Below are 12,505 nucleotides of genomic sequence, written 5' to 3' on the forward strand. Positions count from 1 at the left end.
CCCAGTCAACAAAACATAGTCCCGAACACATCCCTGGTACAACCCGGTTGGGATGTGGGACGTCCCAGCCAGGACGTCCCACAGTACTACAGAATGCAACATTTTTTAGACCCTGAGCAGAAGATAGGCACCTCCTACCGGTACGTCCTGAGTGGGAGGTGATTGTCACATCCCGGAAGAAACGTCCCCAGGAGGAACTTTCAGGACCTGACCATCATCTTATGGAAAACAATATGTCTAAATTCAAAAGTCAAGTGAGGTTCGATGGGTTTCTTATTTGAAGCAAATTATATTCATCCAGAAGCAGGTTCCGGATAACTCGGTCAAGGTTGACAGAGTTAACAAAAATTATTTGTGGCAGTCATGTGATGTATAACTTGACCACAATTAGACCTCACATTTGGCGAGGGGTCTATAAGAGAGGTATGCGGATGATCCGCGAGAGCTAAATTAGACATCACATAAAATCTGAAATTGTGCATGCAAGTGAACATTGGTAGTGCAATTCGACTTCATGCCCCATGCTTTATACGCAAATAACGTAACTTTTCAAAATACTTATTATTTCGTACATTTTAACGCAAAAATGATAAAACCTACGAGGACCGCGTCGCTAGCGCCACCTGTCGGCAAAATATAGCACGGCACAGGACTGCCACTGGCATTGGCATACCAAAGACCTCCCGCAGCAGACGTATACAGGATGTTCATCGTCCTGCTAGTCTCCCTAACCATGACATCCCGAGCAGGTGACATTCATACTGGCACATCCCTAGCAGAGGCATACGTAACGTCTTTTCCAAAGACATGCTGGCCAGCACCCTGACTGAACGCCCCGAGGAGCAGCCCAACGGGTGCCCCTGAGGAGGTACTCGTATGTTACGTCCTGCCCGATGACATGCTGAGTAGCTCCTCGGCGGGACAACCCAAGGAGCTTTACCGCAGGTATATCTTGAGGAGTAACTTCTCAGTACCTTAACTCAGAAGTACCTCCCAATCAGATCCCGGCCAAGATGTCCATGTGGTCGTGCTGCACAACACATCCTGATTTGCTCCAAGGCATGTACTTTAGGAATGTCCCAGTAGCACGTGTGAGGGATTCGTGTGGGATGATCCCAAACTCCTCCCAAAAGTAAATGGGAGCTGCTTTGTTGAGTGGGTGCTGGAATGAGAGAGAGAAATAGGCGAATAAAGATTTATAGGAAGAAGTATGAAAAATTGGAAACTACGTATTAACAACAAGGGAGATCTCATGCTACATCTACATCGTCAAAACGTGTATGAAAATATTGACGACACTTACGTAAACACTACAGTAAAAATCTCTTAACAAGGTCTTTCTGTTTAAGTTCCTCAAGGAAACCCTTCTTTAACTTTAAAGTAAAAGACTTATTAATTTTCATTAGGCGACTTTTTGAAAATGGTTGTAGATTCAGTCCATCCAAACTTTTAACCCTAGATAATGCTACAGAGGAACCACCAGCAAAATACTCTTTTTCAGAGTCAATGTCAATTTTAGCCTTTAAAACAAAAATTACTTATTTAATTGCTACCATTATCAATGGTCACCTCCCTATAATTAGCACTATTTACAGTTTCAATATTATATTTACCTTTGGAAGAGTTAATCCTTGACATTTATGAAATGTAATAGCAGCAGCCACATGAATGGGGAACTGAGTCCGACTTCATTTAATTTGGTTAGGATTAGTCCAAGATTTTGTTATGGCAGGGCTTGGCACTACTTTCAGATCATCATGTAAAAAAGGTCCATCATAATCTTTAAACGTGATTAGGATAACAGCTGGCATGTTGTCTGGAGACTTCTCACCCTCTCTATACACAATGTCTACAACTGTTCCCATTGCCCCATTAACTAAAGAGTTTTCAGTCCAAGCATTGTACCTCAACATGACTCGAGCTGAAACACCTAATAATACAGTTTTCTCTAATGACTGGGCCTGGTCGGTGGAAGCATTTTCAGCCTCTTTACAATTATTTTTGGCATTAATGATACATATAGGAACTGTTTGATTATTTGATGATTTTAGTTGTGTCAAATAATCCAAATTTTCCTTGTAGACTGTATCCTTTGTTGGGTACAAGTTCAATGCATCATCAAAAAGCTTTCTCTCTTCATAAGTTAGATTGGTATTGGAACGTGTTTTTAAAATATTATAATCAGTTTCTAAAATATCGCCAGTGCTGATTCTGTTCAACACATCTCCAAACATAGAATCAGACTGTCTATTCACATTCTTCAGGATAATACAACCATCAATCATGTCCCATACAATTCTACCCTGAATTTTCAAAGGATTACTAAGTTGGACCAATGAGTACAATGGAGTATCCATGACTGGTGGAAGTTGAAAAATGTCACCTAAAAAAATTGAGTTACCATTATGCAATGCACAGTTCCTCTTAATAAGATACTGCATTACAAAAAAAAAAAATACTTACCAAAAAGAATACATTATACCCGCCAAACAGTTTAAAGTTATTGCCACTTGCTTGCTTCTGCTTCAACCTATGATCAATTTTTCCTAACATTTCTAATCCAATCATACCAAATTCATCAAACAAGATAAACTTAACATCCTTCATAGCATCGCAAAATTTCCCGTAGATGAGGAAATCGATCTAGAGTGTCTCGAGCCGAGATATTGTAAAGACAAAATGCAGACGCCGTTGAGTCTTTTTCGAGACTTTCTGGAGACGGTTTCAGAGACGGCGTCGAGACTTTAACTAGTCAGTGTAGAGATACTTTGGAGACATCGCAAATTTCTCAAGAACGGCTGTTTTCTGTCTCAGGATTGAGACATTATGGAGACAGCGTCGAGCCGTTTCTCTCGAGACGGTTTGGAGACAATCTAGAGACGGGTCGAAGATGAACCCGTCAAAAGGGAGGATACAGGGCTGCTGAGCCATGGCGGGAAGTGACGTCGGTGAGTGAGTTGAGTAAATTCGGCAAAACGTCAGGCGAGTGTGCGCGCCGTTGACCATCCGTTTGAACTCTAGAAGCCGGAATCAGCATCATCAAAAATTGTAGCCCGCCATTTTCAGGCGGGGAACTTGGGGGAGAGTCGCCCGCAGGCTCTCATAGTACTGTCGTTGCCAGGTCCGCTCGCGCAAGACTATCGTGCCCAGATGCCGAAGCGCCAACTATTGGCATGGCAAAGAATTTCTCGAGATATTTTGGGGACATGTTTGAGACATCGTATAGTCTACCACAGACTCTCTCAAGCTATCATGGACGCATTGTAGGGGTACAACTGCTTCGCCAATAGGTGGCGCTTTGGCATCTGGGGACGATCGTCTTGCGCGAGCGGACCTGACAACGACAGTACTATGAGAGCCTGCGGGCGCCTCTTCTTCAAGTTCCCCGCCTGAAAATGGCGGGCTACAATTCTTGATGATGCTCATTCCGGCTTAGAGTTCAAACGGATGGTCAACGGCGCGCACACTCGCCTCACGTTTTGCCGAATTTACTCAACTCACTCACCGACGTCACTTCCCGCCATGGCTCAGCCTTGTATCCTCCCTTTTGACGAGTTCTTCTTCGACCCGTCTCTCGATTGTCTCCAAACCGTCTCGAGAGAAACGGCTCGATGCTGTCTCAGTAGTAAGCAGGGTACCTTATTGTAACCTTATTGTCACTGGTACCTTATTGTCACGGGCATGGGTGGGGGGTCCCCTCGAGGCGGGGGGGTGGGTGGAGTGAGGGGGTATACATTATTCCGTTCGGGGATGTCGGATGCACCCGTGCGAGAGCCTGACCCACGCCCCCCGAGGGGCTCAACCTCGGAGGGGCGTAAGTGCAGGTCCTCTGGTGCCTTTAAGTTGCGGGGTGGGTGTTCTCCTCCGGGTGTAGGTCGGGAATCCTCATGGTTGCGGGGAGGGGGGTGGGGTGTCTCCTCGGGGTGCAGGAATGGGTTGCGTCAAATCCTCTTGGTGCCTTATTGTCACGGGATGGATCCTCCGCGCCCAAATTCAAATGATCGCTCTGGTGGCGGGTTGTGGAACTACAATAGGGAATGCCAAAGTGTTGTGCGCATGCTCGGGCCAGATGATGGACCACCGGCCAGGTTCCCGCCAAAGCCTCCAACCCAAAACGCCATACATTGACAACACAGTTTATACAGAGGTTGGAAGTCAGAGACAGGTTTGAACACGTTTAAAACACATGACCAACTCTAATTTCTCTTCAACACATCACAAAGACTTCGAAAAACGTCTCCGACGGTGCCACACCGCTCGGCCAATGAGCGCCTGTCGTTTGAATGGCGGCGCCGACCCCGGGCCTCGTTAAAGTGTTTTAATGCGTCAAATAAAGTGGTGCGAGTTGAAACAAGGAAGAATAATGATTTACACGCCTTCCGCCGTATCGCGCGACGTCACCAAAGGGTTAAAACGCGAAATAAACGTGAATATTGCCACCTGTCAGTGCCGTCGCCGATTTGAAATTGTGCTGCGCTCTGATTGGTCGAGGCGGGGGCGGGGCGGTTGAGAAGGTCCGGGCCAAGCGACAGATCGTCAGACGTACGACAGACGTGATAGGGAGAGTGACGTAGTGAATTCTGTGACCCTGTGAAATCAAAAGTGCAACATGAGTTCTTCATCAGAAGAATACCTTTAACTAGATATAAGCGACTCATCCGAGGAGGAGCAAGTGGTGACTACAAATGTAATATTCTGAGTGAAATCGCGTGAGACCAGAGAAGTGATCAGCCCCTAACATGTTGCTACCGCGAGTGTCCCTCCGCCATTCATTCTTGAATCGTTGATTCACAATTGCGCTTTTCAAAGCTGTGATTGAGTTCGCCGCGCCTTTCGAAATAACCGCGAGAGTTTGCCCCCCCCCCCCCTTTCCTAACCTCGCCGCATGTGGATCTCTATCGATTTTTCTATCTTTTCAGCGTGTGAATCTTCACTTCATGGGGGAGCGCCCCCCGGGCCCCAACGCCCTGCCCGACCCTCCCGCCGATTGGGCTGCAGGCCCCTCAGGACGACCTACTGAGGCTGAAGAAGAATTGGCTCAAGAGGCCGGGCGCGCCTTCGCGTCGAGGGTGCCCGTAGTGCCCCCCACGCCCCGCATCGTAAGTATCCTCGTTCTTAGCTCAGTGCCGTTACAAGTTGGATGTCGCCTTAACCTCTGTTTGTCTGTTCAGCCCGTTCACGAGCGTCTGGGGGAGCGGGAGGAGCCGGACGGCGCCGAGGAGGACGGCTCTCAGCAAGCGGCACGCGGGCGCGGCCGTGGCCGAGGATCCTGGCGCGGGCGCCGGTATATCGGCCGCCCCTTCTCAGCGCGGAGTAAGTCTCTCACCATCTCCTCCAGCATGATGTACTTGGCACTGTCTAACTCTTTTCCTTACAGCCTGTTCACAGGCGCCTGGGTGAGCGGGGGGACCCACAATGGTACGGGGCCGTGCTGCGCCAGGCCGCCACTACCCGCCCCGGCCGCGCCGCCGCTGACCCCGCCCTCATCCAAAACCCCGCCATCACCCCCGAGGCCTTGAGGGAGGCGGTGCGCCGCGCGGAGGCGGCCGGACGCCGCGCCGCGAAGAAAGAGGCAAGGGCGGCCATGGAGGCCGTGCGTGAGGCTGTGGAGGCCCCGGTGAGTATCAACTCGTCCTCGTGCCTTTCCAACTCTTGATGTGACGACTAACTTGGTCTTTATGTTGTAGGTCGTCGTAGTGAGGCCTGAGGCCAGGCCCCGCGGCCCCACCCCTGCGCACCGCCGCCGCCCTGTTCCCGCGCACCGCGGGGCAGCTGCCCCCGACGACGCCGCACCGGCCGCCGAAGCCGCTGCACAGGTTGCTGCCGCCGAGGACCCTACAGTCCGCCGCCGCAACCGCCCTGCTGTAAGTGTGCCAGACCACCTACTTGCACTGATGGTTCCTCTGGGCTGCCGAGGGCAGGCGAGGCGGGGCCGGGCACCAACGGGCCTTGGTGGTGCGAGATGGAATGCCACGCGGGCTGGTACTCGCTACTCGGGGGTAGCGCGGGCTCCTGGCGCATCACGCTAAGTCGAGCTGCACTATGCATTGCACTGATCGTTGCACTTGTTTTGGTCCTTGGCCGGCTCTGACCGTGTCTAACACTCTTTTTGTTTGTTTTTTTTTTTTTTGTTTTAGGTTCCAGCGGTACTTCGTCCAAGGCGTAGGACTGCACAAAAAGGAATACCGCTTCAGAAAGAGGATCCGGACGACATCAATGGGGATTCGGACGTTGATTACGTCACCTTTGGCGATGAAGAGGAAGAGGAAGATGTCATCACAGAGACTTCAACTGGACCTGCTTCATTTGAACAATCTGACAAGAAGTTAAAGATCAAGTTTAAAGGCGAGACCAAGCTCACGGTTAATCTTGCAAAGGAGCCCGGATCATCGAAGAGAGCGGTGAAACATTTCCGATGCAAGTATTGCCTTGATTCGGGCAAGGAAAAGTATATCTTCGCCAGGCTTAGGGACCATCTTGAAGCCCTTCATCATGAGGAAACTGAAGTAGCTTCGTTAATGGCGTGCACGCCGAAAAGGGCAAGGAAAAGAGCAATCAAGATTCGCAATGCGGGGCAGCGCATTGTCTTAATAAAACTGTCTAAAAAAGGAGAGGGGGCACTTAATTAAGCTACCTCTGTTAAGGAATTGAAAGATAATTAACTTGTTCTTCCTGGTTTATTGATCAGCAATGTTTAATTTTTTATTTATCTTGTGATTTTCATTAAGTTGAGTGATTACGCCCTATATATTCTCCTTTAATTTTGGCTTATAATACGGCACTTCAAATATTGGCATCGTAGAGGGCGATGAACCTGCTTAACTTAAAACTGACCTTCTTTAACTCTAGACTTCATGCTTTTAATGGGGACCATATCAATCTGTTGACAATAACTTATGGAAAGAAGATTCCATATCTTTTCAGTGAGAACTAATATCGTGAAAAAAGTAGCTGCTGCATACTAGGTATATGTACGCCAGACCACGTCTCGCGTAACAGGCTTCGCGATATCTCACGAAACACTGTTACGCTGCGACGCGCCTGGCATACATCTACCTAGGCCTGCGGCGCTGACACCCGAGTCGGAAAAAGGCAGAGTCGTAGATAGGCCTTTGGCTCCAAAAGACACAAATTTTACCCCCAGGATTTTATTTTAACGAGTTGTCCCACCAGGGACTGTCAAATATCTGAGAAACAACATTAAAATGGTTTAGGGTCGTTTTCGTGTGGATATCGCCCTCTGGCGACTAAACGGTTAGAGATAGAGCCAAACGGACAAAATTTTGGCCCTACGGGCTCTACTTCGACGAGTTACGTCTTAGAAAGATGTCAAAAAATTAAAAAATAGAAGTAATATTTTTGGGTTTTCGTTTTTGATTTTTTTGACAGGTCAATTTTCAAGCTAGAGGGCTCAAAATCAATACCGTTCTTGCTTTTTATGCTAAAAAGCTACGCTAAAAATTTCAGGTACCTAGCTCAACCCGTTCTCGAGTTATCGTGTTTACAGACAAACAGACAGACAGACAGACACGAAACTTTTTGATCATCACTGGAGTAACAGGCTTCGCTATCGCTCAGCCAATAAAGAAAACATAAGTTACTTTAAGGTGTCAGCTAGCTTTTACTCTCGATAAGCAGGAAAGAGAACTAAGAGCAAAACAGAAATCATTATTTGTGCGCTGGGGGAATAGTGTCCGGCTGGCTGAGTGTCGCGCCAAGCCCCTTCCTTGCCCTGCCTAACAATACCGCGCCGGATTGGCCCCTTCCCTGACCAACAATACTGGGCCACCGCCGCCAGCCGTCCTGCCCTCCCCGTATATGTCCTCTGCGCCACTAGCCCACCGAATTGCAAGATTGCAAGCAACCAAACAGAATGCAGCTAATGGGATGAAATAAGAACATAGCCTTATTCATAAATTTGTATCATCTGCTTTCAAGATCGATTCTTAATTGAGATTTTTTTCGCTTATTTTCGTCAAAAACTCCCTGTGGCGCCTAAATGGTTCAAGATTCGCGTCCGGAACATGCGCGCGCGACCCTGGTGGCGGCGCGCGGAACTAGCTCCAGGCAGATAGACGGGCCTCTCCCCCATAAGCGTGGCTGCGTTTTCAGCCTTGTTATAACTAAACTGAGTAGTTTGGGGTGTTCTGAGGGGTGAAAGGCGGTGGTATGGAAAGAAGAGACATAACTGAACGTCGCTGAGGTTCGAAACAAATTAAACACTCCGTGAATCATTGTTTACAAGACATCAAAACATGGCCGAGGGCGGTGATGCCGGCGCGGCCGGCGCGACTGTAGGGCAAAATGGAAGAAAACGGAAGACTAAAAGCTCTACATATTGCTGTGTGCCGCAGTGCAATAATTATGCGAGCGAGGGGATTCGATTCCATCATTTTCCCAAAGATAAGGTGGCACGGGAAGCCTGGAGAGCAGTGCTGAAAATGGGCAAGAAAGTGACAGATTCAGATAGAGTCTGTTCTGAACACTTCCTTCCGACTGACTATGTGCCTCAAGGTACGTGTCATCATTATTTTCGCTTTTAAAAAGTAATTTCTATGTCTGAAGTACTATAATTTTCTATGGGCTATGCTTTCTTAAAGCAGTTTGCCTCTTTTCGATCCTTCAATGACAACGCTGTATTCCTGAGAGGAAAGAATGAAATCTAATTCTTCATTGTTTTTTCCAGCCAAACCTACTGCAGTAAGGTACCTGAAAACGATTGCTGTCCCTTCTGTCAAGCTTCCAGTCAGGAAGCATGATCGTCCTGACACATCGCCTCAAAAGAAGCAGAAGCTAGCCAGGAAGCAAAGGGCTGCAGCAAGGCAATCAAAGTCAACTGACACTGGAGAGGACAGGTTGTGTACACCTACAATATGTAGAAAATTAATTTTAGATTGATTTACTGTTTCTTTTCTGTGATATTTTTAATGGAACTGTGTCCTGACGTTATGATTTGCTTTTGCTGTTACTGTCACATATTTATCAACTAATCAATTATTCGACTCACAATTTGAGATGATTTTCAAAAAGTATTTACACATCGAATGAACTTATATTTTTTTGTATCAATTATGAATGAACTTGTTGTTTTTTGTGGTAAAATTATTGTTAATTTTTACCAAAACAATCATCTAGCTTATTTTATGAACAATAAATAGTAGACATTTTTTCAAGATATTGGTGTCTTGTTTCTGTACCAGGTCATCTGAAAGTGAGACGAGCACTGGTGAAGGAGCGAATGGGGATGACACTTCACATGAGATTCCATTTGAAGCTGAGACTGCAGAGACTGCTGACACAACTCCCAGCATCCCTACCACCAAAGAAAAGAGCACACAGAGTGATAAGTTTTCACTCTTAATACTTCTTCCTGACTCCTGCAAACTGTTCACCTTCACAGGGGTGAACTCATTTGCAACTTTTGAAAACATTGTGACATGTGCTGAGAGAGTACTGAAACAGTCAGCCAAATATGTTCTACCCGTTAGACTTAGAGTGGCCCTCTGTCTGACAAAACTAAAACTCAACATGCCATACACAGCACTTTCAGTTCTATTTGGTGTCACAGATGACACATGCAGCAATTATTTTAGACATACTGTGCAAGTTTTAAAAAATGTGCTGAAAGGACTTGTATACTTTCCTTCAAAGGAAGAAATTTTGAATAATATTCCCAAGTGTTTTAGGAAGTACACCCATACCAGGGTTGTTTTAGACAGTGCTGAGGTGCCAGTGGAGAAGCCTAAATGTTTGAGAGAAAGAATTTTAACTTACTCTCATTACAAAGGGAGATACACTCATAAATTCCTTGTTGGTGTCTCTCCTGGTGGCATGATTACATTCTTGAACCCTGTATTTGGGGGAAGAGCCTCCGATAAAAAAAATAGTCAATGACTCTAAGGTGTTAGATCTATGTGAGTATGGGGATGGACTGATGGTTGATAAGGGGTTTCGCATTGATGATGAATGTCTTGTGAGAAATCTTAGACTGATTAGACCCCCCTTTATTAAAAAGAAGCAACCTTTGAGTAAGGCTGAGGCATTACAGTGTGTTGACATAGCAGCTGCAAGAGTTCACGTGGAAAGAGCCATTAAGCAGTTGCGAGACTTCGACATTCTAAATGAACAGGTCTCAGGGCATCTGGTTCCATACATGAATTCCATTTTGAGAGTCTGTGGTGCACTGGCTAATTTAAACAATCCCATTCTGTCCATTGAAAGATTTTAAATGCTTTTATTGTACTTATTTTCTTTATGTAGGAACTGATGTAATACATACAACAAAAAAACATAGTTATTAAAATTTAACTAAAATTAAGACAGTGCTAGTCTACAGCTAAAATTTAAGAAAGACAATTCTAGTCTACTGATAAAATTTAAGAAAGGCAATGCTAGTCTAAAGCTAGTCTTAATTTGTAAATTAATAAAGTTTCTACCTAGTCTTTTGAATCACAGTAAATTTAGTAAATATTTCTTTATGTAGGAACTGATGTAATACATACAACAAAAAAACATAGTTATTAAAATTTAACTAAAATTAAGACAGTGCTAGTCTACAGCTAAAATTTAAGAAAGACAATTCTAGTCTACTGCTAAAATTGTAGAAAGGCAATGCTAGTCTAAAGCTAGTCTTTATTTGTAAATTAATAAAGTTTCTACCTAGTCTTTTGAATCACAGTAAATTTAGTAAATATTTCTCATTCAAGGTCCTCATCTTCCTCCTCCTCATCATTGTCAGGTTCCTCAGGCTGCACATGTTTCTGATAGTGATAAGGTAAAATTTTGTCAAAGTAAATATTAACAAGAGGCTTTAACATCTCAAAAACAAAGGCATCATCATATGCAATTGTCTCAGGGGCATATGTGTCATCTACACTTGCATATAAAATAAAATCACACTCTTTTAGGCCTGTCAAAAACATAGCCAATTGAACTTGACCATAATATTTGTGCTTCTTTTTGAGTGAACAGTTCTTATGACAACATTCGGCAAATTTGGGCAAAGTAGCAGCAGTTTTGGTCTTCCCCATAACAAGACACTTGATTTCAAGTACAGTGGTAGGCTCTTCCACCTTTGCAGTTTCTTCAGTTTCCTGGTCTTCTAGCACTACCATCTCTTTAACCACTACACCATCAACACTTGTGCCAAGCCATGGTAGATCTGGGTGAATAAAAAGTCCATTTTCCACTACTATTTTTCCTGTTTTTGTGGCATATGCAAGGCGTGCATGTGGCTCTTGGTGCAACCCATACATCAGAGGTGCAGAAAGTTTGCCTGAGTTCTTGTCAAAAGTCTTTTTTATCTTTTCTGGCTAAGCAGGGTTTTTATTCCTGGTGTATGTGAACAATCCATATGCTTTGGTTCCAGTGATACGGTACTTGTGAGCAGTTTCCCACTCCTGCTCACATTGAAGTGCAGTATTAACAGAAAGAGCAACACTTCCACGTGCATCTACTTTTACATTTCTTTCATAAAAGTCTAAGAGCTCAGGAGACAAAGAGTCTTCTTTTTCTTGGGTCATCTCCACCAGTTGTTGAAAGCATGGGGCCTTTACTTTCTGCAGCAGTTGTTCAGTAAGCTTGCCAGCAGCTTCACGCTTTCCCTGCACTTCTGTTGGCACGCTATCAGGCTCGCAATTTCTGATGGAGGCTATAGCTCTGGCACCATAAGAGTGAAGAAAAGCCTCACTTTGGAGAGCTCCTGGTGAAGTGGAATAATATAAAAAAACAATTAACTCTTGCTACTAAAAAGGAGACGTTAAAGAACAAACGTCTCTTGAAAATGGTCATACCTTCAATGATCAATTTTGAAAATTCTTCTGCTAGTTCCTTTGACACTTCAGGAATTCCTTTGGCATAGATGGACTGAGGTGCCACAAAGTGGCAAAAACCTGTCAGTGGAACGGCTTCAAACTCTGACAGAGCTCCCTTTTTCAGTTTACCCCATTGCTGAGTTAAGTCTGTGCAGCTGAGATCCTCCAGCTCGGCTGCATCATTTAATCTGCAAGAGCCATAACAATTAATACCCAGTTGACATGAACAGATTAACGTGATAAAGTGAAATATTTAGATGGTAACAAACCTGTTAAGGTACATCAGCAGTGCTATGCAGTGCTTACACTTCTGAGATTCGCCTGCCTTACAGCTGCACGAAATTTCTTCCACACGTTTAAAAATTGTCCGGAGGTTCAAGCTTACTTGTAAAACATGTGGGGCACCTGTCAACACCGACGATTGAAGGCACAATGCCCAGTCTTTAAGGACTTGGTCGTCCGACATCCCAAGGCTGCCGACTGAGATCAGCATTTTGGCATCTAATACGCGCTCGCCCTCAATTAAACACCGTGTGCCACCATTTATCGCGTCTATGACGTCTGAAATGCTCACTAGAGGCATTGTCACTTGGTATTAGATGTCGAAATAAAAGAAACAGCGACGCTACGTCGAGTAAACACCAGTGCTCCTATGCTACGCTTAAGGGGCGTGTCCCGTCTATCTGCCTGGA

General features: G+C 45.3%; 1 protein-coding gene across 1 annotated transcript in view; it reads right to left on the bottom strand.

Annotated features, from left to right (window-relative positions):
* LOC113211596 (ATP-dependent DNA helicase pif1-like) overlaps positions 1 to 2,607 on the bottom strand; it is an 8,113-nt gene extending 5,506 nt beyond the window's left edge. The window contains exons 1-4 of the mRNA XM_052271527.1: positions 2,515 to 2,607; positions 1,746 to 2,435; positions 1,614 to 1,676; positions 1,332 to 1,520 (exon numbers count right to left, since the gene is read on the bottom strand). Coding sequence (XP_052127487.1) covers positions 1,332 to 1,520; positions 1,614 to 1,676; positions 1,746 to 2,435; positions 2,515 to 2,607 — 1,035 coding nt within the window. The remainder of the gene's footprint in view (positions 1 to 1,331; positions 1,521 to 1,613; positions 1,677 to 1,745; positions 2,436 to 2,514) is intronic.
* Positions 2,608 to 12,505: the final 9,898 nt, after the last annotated feature.

The sequence above is a fragment of the Frankliniella occidentalis genome, unplaced genomic scaffold (assembly GCF_000697945.3).
Source record: "Frankliniella occidentalis isolate FOCC.00 unplaced genomic scaffold, Focc_3.1 Scaffold165, whole genome shotgun sequence".
Classification (NCBI taxonomy): domain Eukaryota; kingdom Metazoa; phylum Arthropoda; class Insecta; order Thysanoptera; family Thripidae; genus Frankliniella; species Frankliniella occidentalis.